The sequence below is a fragment of the Manis javanica genome, chromosome 18 (assembly GCF_040802235.1).
Source record: "Manis javanica isolate MJ-LG chromosome 18, MJ_LKY, whole genome shotgun sequence".
Lineage (NCBI taxonomy): Eukaryota > Metazoa > Chordata > Mammalia > Pholidota > Manidae > Manis > Manis javanica.
The window spans coordinates 22,740,705-22,755,246 of NC_133173.1; the positions used below are offsets into that span (position 1 = coordinate 22,740,705).

General features: G+C 46.2%; 1 protein-coding gene across 4 annotated transcripts in view; it reads right to left on the bottom strand.

Moving 5' to 3' along the window:
- The window catches only part of HERC2 (HECT and RLD domain containing E3 ubiquitin protein ligase 2), a 264,575-nt gene that overhangs the window by 6,282 nt on the left and 243,751 nt on the right, over nt 1-14,542 (bottom strand). For all 4 annotated transcript variants that reach the window (XM_073227076.1, XM_073227077.1, XM_073227078.1 and 1 more), the window contains 7 exons: nt 12,701-12,878; nt 11,994-12,155; nt 9,603-9,694; nt 9,254-9,393; nt 5,040-5,227; nt 4,343-4,540; nt 3,020-3,103 (listed from right to left, as the gene is read on the bottom strand). In XM_073227076.1, coding sequence (XP_073083177.1) covers nt 3,020-3,103; nt 4,343-4,540; nt 5,040-5,227; nt 9,254-9,393; nt 9,603-9,694; nt 11,994-12,155; nt 12,701-12,878 — 1,042 coding nt within the window. The remainder of the gene's footprint in view (nt 1-3,019; nt 3,104-4,342; nt 4,541-5,039; nt 5,228-9,253; nt 9,394-9,602; nt 9,695-11,993; nt 12,156-12,700; nt 12,879-14,542) is intronic.

Below are 14,542 nucleotides of genomic sequence, written 5' to 3' on the forward strand. Positions count from 1 at the left end.
TTGCCAGTAACAAGCAGCATCAAGGCTGGTGGTGCCCAAGCAAACACACCCTTGAGAAATCACAGACCACGGCTGGCAGGTCCCACAGGGCAGTGGCAGCCCATTTGGTCAGTAATCACAACCTATTCATCCTCACCTTCATAACCTCAACCATGGTCAACTAGTTTTCCATGCTGTTTCAGCCTCCATGAATGAGGAACTCCAAAGTACAAACAGAACCTTCGTCCCTGTCTTACTCACCCACACGGATACTCCCCTCGTCTAAACCTTGGAGTCACTGCATCTCTTCCAAGGACGATCAATTTTTCTACCTGTATTTCCCATCCTAAGCTAAAATTTCTGAACAGATCAGACCAAGGGCCCTCAAGGCCCTACCCTGCTGTGGAGTCATTAACCCTATAGCTCTGCAGCTGAGGCTGTGCTTCAGTCACTGGGAAGTTCACTGTGAAATGATGGCCAAATGAAAAGTTGAGGGAAATATGATCATGAGAATCTACTTTTATGTAGAGCCCTTCTGCTAAACTCTCATCACCCATAACTTCTGAATTCTAGGCTGTATTGAAACAGCTAATCCTCACCACAAAAATAACCATTATTAAGACCAAAAATATACTAATGACAAGAGTAATAAGTTTCCAGAGGAATGAAATCTTGTGTGTGCTGCACATTTGGCTCTGTGTACACAGTGGTGTTTCCCGTAAGCCTCACAGCAGCTCTTCACGGTGTCCAACATCCTTGCACCCCGTCTCTCATGACAACTTCCCTCTTCCTCCCTGCAGCTGCTGGATGCAGACCCAGTTCCCACTCTGGATGTCACATCGCATGCTGCTAACAGAGATGGATGCTCTCGGCTTTACACGAAAGGAATGTGGCTATGGGAGCACAGTGGGGACTGCAAGCATGGGTGCCTGTGTGCTCACACTGGCTGCCTTAACAGTAGGAATATAGGTAATTTTATGCCTTTCATCTGAATTTTCTAAATTCAAAGATATGAGCATGTATATCAATTCTGTAACAAATTTTAGACTAAAAATGTTTTAGGTACACTAACTTTTAGATCCCATTACAAAACTAAATTGAATCCAAACAAAGAAAAACCCTGCAGAACACAGCCTGTGCTATGAGTCTCTAGAAATGTAAACAGAGGGTATGAGAATCATCGACAATGGCATCCCTGTGGGAGGAGGCTGATGCCAGCGGCATCCTGTGGTCACGGGATGGCCTGCACCACCTTCCTGGGTCAGCTGGTATCTGGTGTCCAACTTGGGCCCACGGAATGGTCCCCATCCCTGCCCTGTGCTCTATTTTTCAGTCAGAAAAAGAATTCTATATCCATCTTTGCGGAAGATCTTTCTAGCTTCAAGAGGGGACTATGAAACTGAACCAAAGAGTACCTGGCTCTGGTACCCAAAGGCTGCTGGGTTTATTGGGGGAGCCATCATGTCACGTGCTGCCTTGAAAGTTTATCTGACATTTAAAAAAAATACCTAAAACGAATTTTTAGTCTTCCATTCTTTCAAGTATGTAACAGAACATTTCCATAACACAAGGCACTGTGCTGAGGATGTAAAAACAAGAAGGAAAGAGGCATCCAGCAAGACGAGACAAGAGGAAGAAACAGCATGCCTAACCTGGACTCCAGGTCACCAAACTTTATGAGGCCAAAAGCGCCGGACCTGCACCCCCACCTGGGCCGCTGGGCCTGACGAGGCAGGCATACGATCCAGGAGCACCCAGCCATCTGTGTTACATGATCGGAGCCAGCAGCTTTCCTCAGTTATAAACTTCAGGGTTTAAAACTTAATAATGCATAGCAAACCAAAATGACCCCTGAAGTGGGAAATAAAAGCTTTTTTGTGAAGCTAATAAAACAGCCTTCTTATCTGCAGAATGGGCTGACCTGCCTCCAGGTCAGCTTTAAGCACTCTGACGTCAGGGGAGGGAATGCTTCCACCAGCACGGTCACATGTCTTCTCCACAGACAGCAAGAGTTTGATATCTTAATTCAAAATGCCTTCAAGTACAACTCTGGAAAAACTTCCAGTCATGTAACTAGAATCCGGGTAAAAATCATGTGTCAACACAAAGGTACAGGAACAAAGAATGTGTTCTTCATGAAGCACTATCTCTGTTCCAAGAGGCAGGGCCTATTTCATTTGTGCATTGATGTTAAAGGCCACACAATATGACAGTCAGTGCTGGGGTTCCTCGTTTGTAATTAATTTTTTAACTATCAGCTTATAGATACACCTGGCAGCAATGTAAATTCCGAGACGGTCTACTTATCCTCAGTTGCTAGAGAACAGCATTAGTGATTCTGGCCTATCAAGCATGCAAAGAAAGGTCCCAGAGCTAGGCAGGGTGTGCGGCTGGTGGGAACAGGACCTACAGTTAAACCTGGTGCACCCACCGAGGATCTCTGATCCACCCCACCTCTCAGAACCTAATCCAAGGGGCAACTGCAGACACACCCGTGGTCAGAGCTGTGCTGAGAAGCCCTGCGGTATCCCAAAAAAGAAAGCAGGCACAGCCTTCCAGCCCCCAGCAGAGGAATCTGACAGAGAAAACGAGGAGAACACAGGGCAACTGGTGAGCACAAACTACCACTGAGCCCCTGCATGGCACGGGATGGTGCTTATAGTACAGGATGGGGAAAAACGACAAGTTTTAAGAGAGAGTCGTGTCTCCTTTGTATAAGACAAAAATACAAACACGACCCCAAATGTCAGCAGTGGTCACCATATGCAGCTGAAATATGAGACATTATTACTTATTCCTCTGCGATCTGTGCGTGTGTGCTTCTGGTTACCTAAAATAAGCCTTTCTAATTCTGTTCTAAAGAAAACAGTTTACATTCCCACCTGGAAGCCTTGGCACCACAGGACACTGATGCAGGCAGTGGCTGGCTCTCTCAGTGTTAGCTGCGAGAGCTCTTCCCCTGGGCCGTGGAGACACGGCTCCCACCACGGAACCACCATGTCTAAGAAGCGTTAGGCTCAGAACACTCTCCACTTATTACCTGGATTCGGTTCAACTCTACCACAGGACCATGCTGGCGATCTCGAACCATAGTTGCTTGTACTACTTTTCGGAAAGCTGCCTCCTAAAACAAGACAAGATAAAATTTAGAATCTGATATACAACATATACTATAAATTATGTCATGTTTTGTTTAAAATCTTCTCTTCCTAAACATTGAATTTTCTTATTTTCTTAAGAACAGTAACCACAAACTTTCCTTTCCAAGCTGTGAGGCGAGGTTGGGAAAGTGATAGGGCACTAAAGTGCAAACCCCCCCACCCCCCGAGGCACACAGTCTGCCCTCTGGAGATGCGAGGAGCCCGGCAAGCACCGGCACGGGGCAGGGAGGGCCCAGAGCCCCTGGGATTCAGGTCTTGGGCCAGGCTCTGAAAATCAACTCAAAAACCAAGGTTCCCCAGACAAATCACAAGTCCACTGGAGGCTGGACTGACAGTCAACAGTACCCCAGAGTTATTGCCCTAACAGAGTTACCCAGCACAAAGCAGCAGAGCCAGCGAGCCCGTGGACAGAGCCAGCCTTGGGGTGGAGATGGGGAGACACACAGGCACAGCGTTCACAGACAGAAACCCAGACTGACCATGGCAGAGACAGCAAGGGAAGGGAGGAGGGCCCAACATCACCCAGGGGGCGGCCGGCCACACCCATGCTGTCCTCCTGGCGGCAGGGCACACCGCGAGGCTGGAAGAGGGGAAGGACTCAAGAGACACTCAAAAGGAGGCAGAATCAGTAGCAGTCCCAGTCTCTGCCAAGGGGATGACCCTGCCCTCTTCCGGAGACAGAGCCGCTGGCAGAGCACAAGAGACCCGCAGCAGGGAAATCCCTAACTCCGAATCAGACAGCCCATTTCTAGAAAGCATAAATTATTACAAATGTCAATGCGTCAAAATCTCTCTGTGACTTTTAGATGCCTTCATGATTCTATCCAAGCCTAAATTATCCTTTGACTAGGACTCTCTCCATGACCTGCTATAGAAAGTCTACCTAAATGATCTATAACTCTGGCATCCTCTGCTGGACATCCTGGGAAAGATATCTCATTGTTCCTTCCTGCTGCCAGTGGGGATCTGCAATAATGCCTCGAGGCCAGGCAGGCAGAGCGCATCACCAGGAACAGGGGCCTAGTTTTATAAACACCCCACCCCTTGGGGGAGCTGGGGGGGCAGAGATAAGGGGAAAATGTAGAACTGCACTATTAATTTTTAATATAAGCTCTAAAAAAGAAGATATTTTAAGAATTTTTGTTGGATTAAAATTAACTGAAATGCCAGTTTTGCCTGCAGCAGGGACCACACAGGAGTACCTTTCCCTGGGATATCAGAATCCCTCGCAGAGTGTCAGAGCCCACAGAAGGCCCCAGTCCAGTCTCATCAAGACAGCCCTCCAGGTCAAACATGGGGATGCAGGGGCAGAAGAGCTCTGAGATGTGGTGTAGAAGCAGCAGCCGGTTCCGCAGAGCTACCATGGGGATCTCCTGCAGGTGATTGTACTCCATGGGAACCTGCAACACCACAGCTGTGGTAAGGTGTCAACTGCACAGATAAGCCACAGTTTGCAGACAGATTCTAAAAATATTTTTTTCAGAACAAAGAAACACTATGACCTCTGAATTCGATATATGAAAAACTTCATAGTTTTTAGAATAATATTTTGGCCAGTTTGACTGCTTGAGCCGATTAATGTAAACCAAGGAAAATGCTGAAAGCAATCAATAGAAATATATTTACTAAGGAACCAGTACAGCCTAGAGGATCAAAATGGTTGTAATTTGTAAGACTTAGAATGAAGGTAACACATTGATATTCACAGAATGTTTGTGTGAATATTAAGGTTCTTAAAAGTATTGTTTTTAACATTATGAACCTCAATTATTTTCAGTGGAACATCTTTATCTCTATAAGTATCTAATGGAAAAAGGAGGCATGTGTGGTTATACACGCATAATTAAAGACAAAGATACTTGCATGCCTGCTAGCCCACCTGGCCCAGCTAGTACCAACCTGTGCAGGGAGCTTCCCAGCGCTGGCAGGCTTGCTGGTCGACCAGGCAAGGGTATGTGCTGAACCGCAGGCCACACGGTTGACCTTCTTACCCTGAAGGGCAGCCACCAGCCGAGGTCTCTGGATAGCGTTTGTTGTTCCATCTCCCAGCTGTCCCTCATCATTGTCACCCCATGTATAAACTTCACCTAAACAAGGTGAATTTAGAGCAAGAACTCATGTATTAGGACCAATGAAGCCATGATCACCATCTTCCCATCACAGTGGTCATCACTGCCCTTCAACTGGGTATTGGCAGCTAATGGCCTGAATGTCAATTTCATGTGTGACCTAGATGTCTTGAATCACAACATCCAAACAGGCAGCGGGCCTCCTAGGACTCTACAGACCCTGCTGGCCAACATGCCTTTTCTACAAGAGGCACAAGACTCTGGTCCAAACTCCCAACAGCAATTGTTCACAGGACTAAGCATACAACCACAGCAGTTCTTAATCAGAACAAATAACGGTAAAACACATGTATCCTTAACCACTCAAATTAAATTTGTACGTTAAATGGAGAGAAAAATTCAGTTTTTATCTAAACAAAATCCAAGTTTTTAAAGGAACATGTAGTTCTACAGTTATCCATATTCTAAACATTGATGAGTCCTATTTTTCGGCATACCATGCTAGATCCTAACCCTGAAACACCCTCATAAAACTATTTTGAGAGTGAGGTCACACAGCAACTATTGTAGAAATGAGGTTAGTTTTCTGAACATGTCACTTGCCTTGCCCATACAGACTCCTCAGTGTGCCATGCAGCCAGAGTACCGCTCTGAAAAATGCAATGCCTATGTGACCAAGGGTGATGTCCTGCCCCCTCCCGCTTTCCACAGTTCAGTCCTAAAGACACTAGGTGAGTGTCAGAGCACAAGCAGGGAAAGAAGGAGCTCTCTGCAGAGGGGCAGGAAATCAGCCCACAGATGTCAAGGACTTCCATGGGGAGCAGCTTGGAGTGGAAAGCTGGCCAGAGCAGGCTGCCCAGTGCATCCAGGCATGGGGACAGCACAGAGTAGGCAGTCATGCCCAAGGAGAGTGAGGATCCATGCAAGGGAAAGGGCAAAGCCCATGTCAGGATGCTGGTCATACACAAGAAGTGACCAAATCACTATACAGGGATAATGGACTGCAGGTTTCTCACCAAAAGTGAAAGAAGTTACAAGAGTAGAAAGAGAGAAAACTGGCATGAACCCTAACCTGGAACATGGAGTACTTGTGCGAACACATGTATTCCAAATACGTACATAATGCAAAAATAAACACAGATGTAAATTTGTGCATTACTACATATATATATTCCCTTGCTCTGTTCACTGTGAAGGCCTGGGAGCAGTGACATCCCAGGAACAACAAGCACACCTATCAACCACATCTTGTCTTCTAAACACCATTCTCCTCTAAAGAAATCAGGCATTTTGCAGAAATGGTCAATTCTAGGCTTGGGGCATGAAAAGTCAAGAGGAGGACAGAATTTCTTACTGTGACAGAAAGCAAAGAAGTACTCAGTGAATGATAGGAACACATCAGAAGATAAAGCTGGCCAAATAGGGCACAACTAGAATACCAAAATAACTAATAAAATAAAAACAAGTTATACAATAACAATGAAGCAAAACTGAAAGAACAAAATGGCAGCCAACTCAGAGACTCCAAGAATGAACTAGTGGTTACCAAAGGGTAGGGGTGTGGGAGGTGGGTGGGGGGGGAGGGATAAGGGGACTGAGGGGTTTTATGTTCAGTACACATGGTGTAGGGGGTCACAGGGAGAACAGTGTAGCACAAAGAAGGCACATAGTGGATCTGTGGCATCTTACTGCACTGATGGACAGTGACTGCATTGGGGTATGGGTGGGGACTTGATAATATGGGTAAATGTAGTAACCACATTGTTTTTTCATGTGAAACCTTCATAAGAGTGTATATCAATCATACCTTAATAAAAAATTTTTAAAAATTAAAAATTAAAATTAGAAAAATAAATAAATAAAACAAGAAAACCAAAAAACAAGTTATACAAGTGTGACAGTTATGTAACTATAACTCATTGAATAAATTAGGTAGGAAACCATGAGCCCCACACAGATGCAAACAAAAAAATAAGTATTAAATATTTGATGAGAATAAAATAGTCAATGACAACAGGAGTACTAGTTTTAAATACCCTCCCAAACACTTACTAGTCCCAAAGGACACACACAGAGGAAAAGCCTGGCAGATGCCACCTCTATCAGTAACTGAGGCCAACACCACCACTAACAGGATGAAGAGAACTGCGTACCATCTGATGTGTTAAGTGTGAATTAAGATCAAAGATACAGAACTTGACTCTACTGAGGAAACATCAGACAAACTCTAACTGAAAGATGTTCTACAAAATAACCGCCTGCAATTTTTAAGTGTCAAGGTCCACAAAGCCCAGGAAGACTGAAGACGTGTCAGAGAATGACACCCAGGGACTGAGGATTGTCTGGACCGAGAACAAGAACACAGCAGCTAACGGTAACCTGCACTGTCATGCCAAGTGGGGCTGAAGATTGGGGGTGACCAGCACTGTGAATGTCCCCACTGGACAGCTGTGCTCAGCAGTCCCGTTTGTAGGAAATAACACACTCAGATGTGAAGGGTGATGGGGCCTCAGGGAAGCTCCTCAGTCTCACGTGGGTAAAAAAAAATTCTTTGTACTGTACTTCCTATGTTCTCTAAGTGTGTCATTTGCTTAAAATTTAAAGAATTAAAATAAAGCAAATAAAAGTGTGCTGTAAGTCCTTGATCAAGAACTACAATGTCAGTCCCACCACAGGCCATAAAAATTGCTTATTCATATATGAAACTCTTCTATCAATGAAATAATTAAGAGGGTAAATGCTCATATAATTCACCAAAAGCTTTAAAAGGGAACAAAACTGAGGGACTGGCTGTTTAGTGAAAGATGGGACACTCACTTTCTATTGCTACCATAACAAGTACCACAACCTTTCTGACTTGAACAGCATGCATTCATAACCCTTCAGTTCTGTAGGTCAGAAGCCCAACCTGAGTCTCACTGGGCTAGAACAGAGGTGTCAGCAGGCTGCACCCTTTTCTGGAGAGCCTAGGGGAGAACCTGCTTTCTTGCTCATTCAGGCTGTTGGCAGAATTCAGTTTTTTGGAGGACCAGGGTCCTGTATCCTTGCAGGTTGTCAGCTGACAGCTATTCCGGCCTCTAGAGGCTACCCACATGCCCTGGTCATTTTCCTCCACCTTCAAAGCCAACAACGACAGGTTGAGACCATTTTGCACTCAGAAAAACCTCTCCTGTCTCTACTTTTGTCACATCTCTGACTCTTCTGCCTCCTTTTCTGCTCTGAAGAGTCTTTGTGACAACACTACACCACCCAATAATCCAGAATAACTTCCATATCATAAGGTAGGCTGATTTGCAACCTTAATTCCACATGTAAAATTCCTTTTGCCGTTGTGTGGGGTCCCCAAGACCACCTTCAGGTTCGCTGATTTGCTAGATGAACTGCAAGGACTCCATGCTTTCGTCATACTCAGGGCTATGATTCAGTGACAGCACAGAGCACCATCAGCAAAGGGACAAGGCACGTGGGCAAAGTCTAGGAGGAGCCAGACACAGATCCTGTCCAGTGGAGTCCCACAGGACAAGCTTAACTCCCCCTCAGCAAGCTGTGACCACATGTGTGAAGTGCTGTCTGCCAGGGAAGCTCATGAGAGACTTGGTGCCCAGATTTTCACTAAGGCAGGTCAGTACACACCTCTGCCTGATACATACCCTAGGTTCCAACCCCCAGGAGAAAAGCAGGTTTTAGCACAGACCACACTGTGCAAATAAACAAACTGTTAGGCACAGTGAGGCCTCTGGTCAGTCAGGGAATGGTGGGAGCCCTTGCAAGACCCAGGTTCTCAGAGGCCAACTGAGGGCCAGCCTTTCAGGCAGTCCTTCCAAAGGACAGCAGTCAGCCCGAGCACAGCCACGAAACCTAACACATCCACAGGTGTTAACATCAGGGGCTGACGATATTGGGACCCCAAGCCCCACTCACCACAAATGGATTCTCGGCTGTAGTATAATAGTCCCTTTAGCCCCACAGCTTGCATGTATCATCCCTGCACAGCCCTCTTAGACTTAAAGGCCTCTGTGCTAAGGCATGGAGCCAACCACCTACCATCCTCAGCGCAGCACACACAATGCAGGGAGCCCGTGGCAATGGCGATGACTTTCTTCCCCTGCAGCCCTTGGACCTGCCGAGGTCTTCTGACATGGTCGTCAGATCCATGGCCCAGCCTATGATAATCACCTTTGCCCCTACACAGAAGGAAACCAAGAGCTTAGCGGGAAAGGCCGTCTCGTTAACCAGCCTGCCTCACCCTGCTGAACCCAAACCAGGATGTACTTCAGGATGCAAACCACAGCCCTTGGTGGAGGCTGCATTTCAGCCTATGAAAAGGTAGTTAATGTAACTTCAAATTAACAATCTGGTTTTGGTGAGATTAAACAAACAGAATTGTGCGTACCAAGTATAAACAGCACCAGATTTGGTAAGGGCGACAGAAAACTGGGATCCACATTCCACTTTCACCACTCCAAGGCCTGTAAGAGAGTCAATCTGGAAGGGGAAAGGGTCAGTTAGACTGAATCACTGTTTCTGCTAACTGCTGCAGCCACACAGAGACTGAGCTGGCCTAATGAAGAACTCTGAGGACCCTCTCCCAGCCGACTCAACCTCAAGGGCTCCTCTACTTACCCAAGTATGCGTTCTCAGGAGAAGCAAGAGCCCAGGCTCTGAAGGTGCACCTGCTGACACATGGCTGTGAGCCCATGCCTCTACAGGTAACCCAGTGTGTGTCACGGGGAAGGGGTAGGCCACAGCTGAAGGTCTGTGACCACTTTCCCCAGATTCCACTCTTTCAGCTTCTTTTCTGTGTCATGTGGGGACCCTGCACTTCTCACCTGGTCCCCAGAGCCCTCTCAGACCCCATGGGCCCACAGGGAGGAGTAGCAGGAGATGGGGTTGGCCCAGAGGACCAGATTCTGGCCTCCAGACATGCCCGGCCATCCCTCCAGGTGAATCCAAAGGAAACATGACCTTGGCCAGGCCCACTTCCACTCAGCCTGCTGCCTGAGGGGTCTGCACCCTTCAAAGCCAGCCCCCTGACGTCTGACTGGGGCTCACTCAGCCCTGCTGCCTGGGGGGCCCGCACCCTTCAAAGCCAGTCCCCTGAGGTCTCACTGGGGCTCACTCAGCCCTGCTGCCAGGGGGGCCCGCACCCTTCAAAGCCAGCCCCCTGACGTCTGACTGGGGCTCACTCAGCCCTGCTACCTGGGGGGCCCGCACCTTTCAAAGCCAGATCCCCGAGGTCTGACTGGGGCTCACTCAGCCCTGCTGCCTGGGGGGTCCGCACCCTTCAAAGCCAGTCCCCCAAGGTCTCACTGGGGCTCACTCAGCCCTGCTGCCTGGGGGGTCTGCACCCTTCAAAGCCAGCCCCCCGAGGTCTGACTGGGGCTCACTTACCTAGTCATCCTTCCTTGCCCAGGCAAGCTATGCTCCTTATGACCTGTGACTGTGCTGACACTTAAGTTCTCATAATACATTTTAAATTTAAATTTAAAAAATTAAATGATTAATTCCTTTAACTAGTTCTCCACGCATCCCCATCCAGTCATGATCACATCAGTAACAGTCTCCAACCCCCACAATGCCCAACAGCCTAATCCTTGAAGGAGCAAAAGTCCACAATTTTTGATGAATGTGAAAACCCTAAGTAACCTGTGACATGGCTAGAACACTGTATACCTATAAGATAAAAAGAGCAAGGGGTGGTAAGGACAAGGGAACAGCCCTGAGCTCCTGGTTTTCCAGCAGCCAGCCAGCATGCAGGGTGCAGCATGGCCTCTTCACCAGGATTTGGCTCTGGCAGCACCCACCCAAACCACTCTGCAGTGAAGAGAACACAGCTGTGTCCACACTGTCCAGTATGGAAGCCACCGGCCACATACAGCTACTGAGCCCATGCAGTATATGACCAGTGTGAGCAAGGGAGTGGGATGTAATTTCACTTATTCTTAACTGTGTTAAATTTAAACTTACACAACCATGTGAGGCTGGTGGCTACTGTACCGGGCAGTATAGCTCTGGGAAGAAAAGTTCTGTGGTTCCAGCTGTGGCTCCTGTCCCTGTGAGGAGGCCTCTAGTGGAATACTGTACCCCCAGGGCTGCTGTGCCAAGTCCACATGTGCAGTCTCAGAGCCCAAACACGACGGAACACCCAGCGGAGGACAGCTTCTAGTTTCCTTCACAGCACAGACATTCCCAAGGTCACAGCAAAGCACCTCAGCCAAACGGCCCTGTTGTGTTCACACACTGCAGGGTGCTAGTCAGCCCATGATCTAAACACACCAATGAACTCCTCTGCCAACTGCCCATTCACAAAGGCAAAAGACTGTCTCCCAGAATTAAGGACCTGCAGCATCCCACAGGCATATGGAGCAAAGCAGTCTGACCCCAACCCTCTTCACTGGGCCTCTCACAGGACACCCACCCAACAGAGCCTCTGGCTAAGCCAGATGCACCCATTTTAACAAGTACTATTACATTCCACAGCTACAGATTTCTGTAAACTGAAAATTATGAACAATTTGTTATCTTTTTGCTCAAACAGGTCTACATACCTAATAAAACTACAGATTACACATATTTTCCAAGGCAGCACAAATAGCACTTAAAATATTTTAATACCTTTAGGCCTTTCACTTTCTATCCAGTTACCCATTACATTTTTTGCCAAGAAGGTAAAGCTGAGGTTGAACTCCTCCTAAGAAGCATGCAGAGTGGGAGAGGACAGTGACACCCACTGTCCTGGGAGCCTAGGAAAGGTACCCTCCTCCTGTGGTGTCAAGAGAAATACCTTCATTGGTACTTTGCAGCCATCGCTGCCTCCTCTGCCGAGCTTGCCGTAGTCCCCATCCCCCCAGGACCACACAGTATCGTCATCGGTGAGGCACAGGGTCTGGGCATCTCCACTGCCACAGGCAACGTCAACCACACGGTGGCCCTGCAGGGCCTCCACCTTCAGAGAAAAGGGGCCAAGTTTATCTGATGACACTAGAAAGGTTTATCAAGGAAAGGCTTTAAAGTGCTATGATGCTTTTTGTGCAAGGGATGCCTGCTTCATACCTTTATAAAGAACAGGTAATTTTAATAATTCTGTGAGAGAAATACCTTCATCTTCTTAAATTCTACATATCTAACTGTAGGAGGCAGGTATCAGTGTTCCCCATGAGCCAGTCCTATCACACCAGGAAGGCTGCTTCCCCCCACTGCATCACCCAAAGCACAACAGGCCTTCCAGAAGCCAAAGCATTTAGCTGGATGCCAAGTAATATTTACTAATATAAATCAAAAGATATTTCAAATATTATCCTATCTAAATGACCCATGGAATACAAACCTACTTGTACATTAAGGAGGCTAAGACCATCAACTCTAAAACTACAAAGAATCTAGAACAGGGAATACTTGTGACTTTTAAAGATCATAACGACAACAGCAAGCCCCCTCAAAGCATCCCTGGACTCCCACGCCTCCAAGCACCTTCTCCAGGTGCCTCCTCACCAGCTTTGGCTTTAACTGGTCCTCACTGTCACTGTGCCCCAGGCGGCCGTACCGGCCTTTGCCCCATGTGTACAGGCCCCCGGCTGCAGTGACGCAGGCGCTGTGGGCTCCTCCAGCAGCGACGTCAGCCACCTCGATTCCTCTCAGAGACTCAATGACACGAGGGCGGTCACACGGACTGCAAAAGAGGTCACCAAAGAGAACTGAAATATAGTTTTATTCTTAAGTAGCTTAAATGTATTGAATGACTTCTGGTTTCCCGCTCATGTACTCAACCTCTCAATCTACATCCTTCAACTCAATTATTAAATCAATCCAGAAGAATCATCCAGTCCTCACTCAAAATTTCTTAATTTCCTATCCATCTCCTTTCACAGCTGCCCTGATGCCAGAGAGTAGGAGATCTTTCCGTCTGAACCATGTCTGGCCCATGGCCTGTTTTTGAAAGGCCAGGGAGCTGAAAATGAGTCTTAGATTTTTAAAGGGTTATTAAAAAAAAAAACCTGAAAGAAGCCTGTACAACAGAGACTGTCTATGGCTGGCTTGAAATATTTATTCCTATCTGGCCTTTTAAGAAACAGGTTACCTACCCTAACTATAAATCAGCATTCATTTAAGGAGTTTTAGCATATGAAGATCAACTACCCTAAGATGCAGCAAGCAGTGACAACACTCTTGTTTACTTGTCATTGAGTTTGTAGTAAGTCTGGATGTAAGCCTCAGATGGATGACCAGAGACAGGCTTTCCCACTCCATAGCACATCTGTTCAATTTCTTAATGGTGTCTTTATATTAAGTCTAATGTAGGATATTCTGCTACAGTCATAAAGGTTTTCTCTCATATTTTCTTCCAGAAGTTTTCAGTTTTAGGTTTTACTTTTATGACTATGAAATATTTTGAGTTAATTTTGGATAAGGTCAAGATGAGTATTTAAGTTCCCTACTTGCCATAAGGTTTTTCAACTGCTCAAAACCATTTGCTGAAAGGCTTCCCTTCATGACTTGCACTTTTGCAAATGGTACATTGGAAACTCTGGGAGATAAATCCAGTTTCATTTCTCCCACAGCCCCTGCATCAGTGTTTGTGGGCACATTTTGGACTTCCTCTTCTACCCCACTGACCGACTGATCTCTCTTAACACCAACAGCACTATCTTGATTACCGCAGCTTTAAAATGAGCTTGAAGTCTGAAGTGTCAGTACTCCATCTTTGCTCCCCATTTTCAAAGCTGTTTTGACTAATCTAAGTACTTTGCATTGCCATATGAATTTTACAATCAGCTTGTCAAATCATACAGAAATTTTGATCTGGAAGGGACCAAACATGTAGGTTAATTTGGGGGAAAACCAACAAATCAACAATATTGAGCCTTTTAATCCATGAACACAGTATACTCCCCTCCATGATTTCAGGTCTTCTAAAATTTCTCTCAGTAATATCCTGTAGTTTTACATCTATAAGTCACTCACATTTCTGGGTCAAATTCATACCTGTGTCCATCATGGGGGTAGAGGTGGGGGGTTATGGTTAATGTAAACTGTAGTTATAAATTTTAATTTCTGAGTGCAAACATACATGTATAAAGACATACAAATGACTTTCATTTACTGAGCTTCTATCCTGCAAACCTAACCTCACTTATTAATTCTAGCTTTTCTGTAGACACCATCAGATTTTCCATATAAGCAATCATGTTATGTGTAAAGAACTTTAATTCTCTTTTCATCTTATTTCTTTGTACTGCTACACTACACATGCCAGAAGTGCAATACATGTTGGCCATAAATGGTGACAGCAGGTATCTTTGTTTTGCTATCTAAGTTAGGGACAGCTTCAGTCTG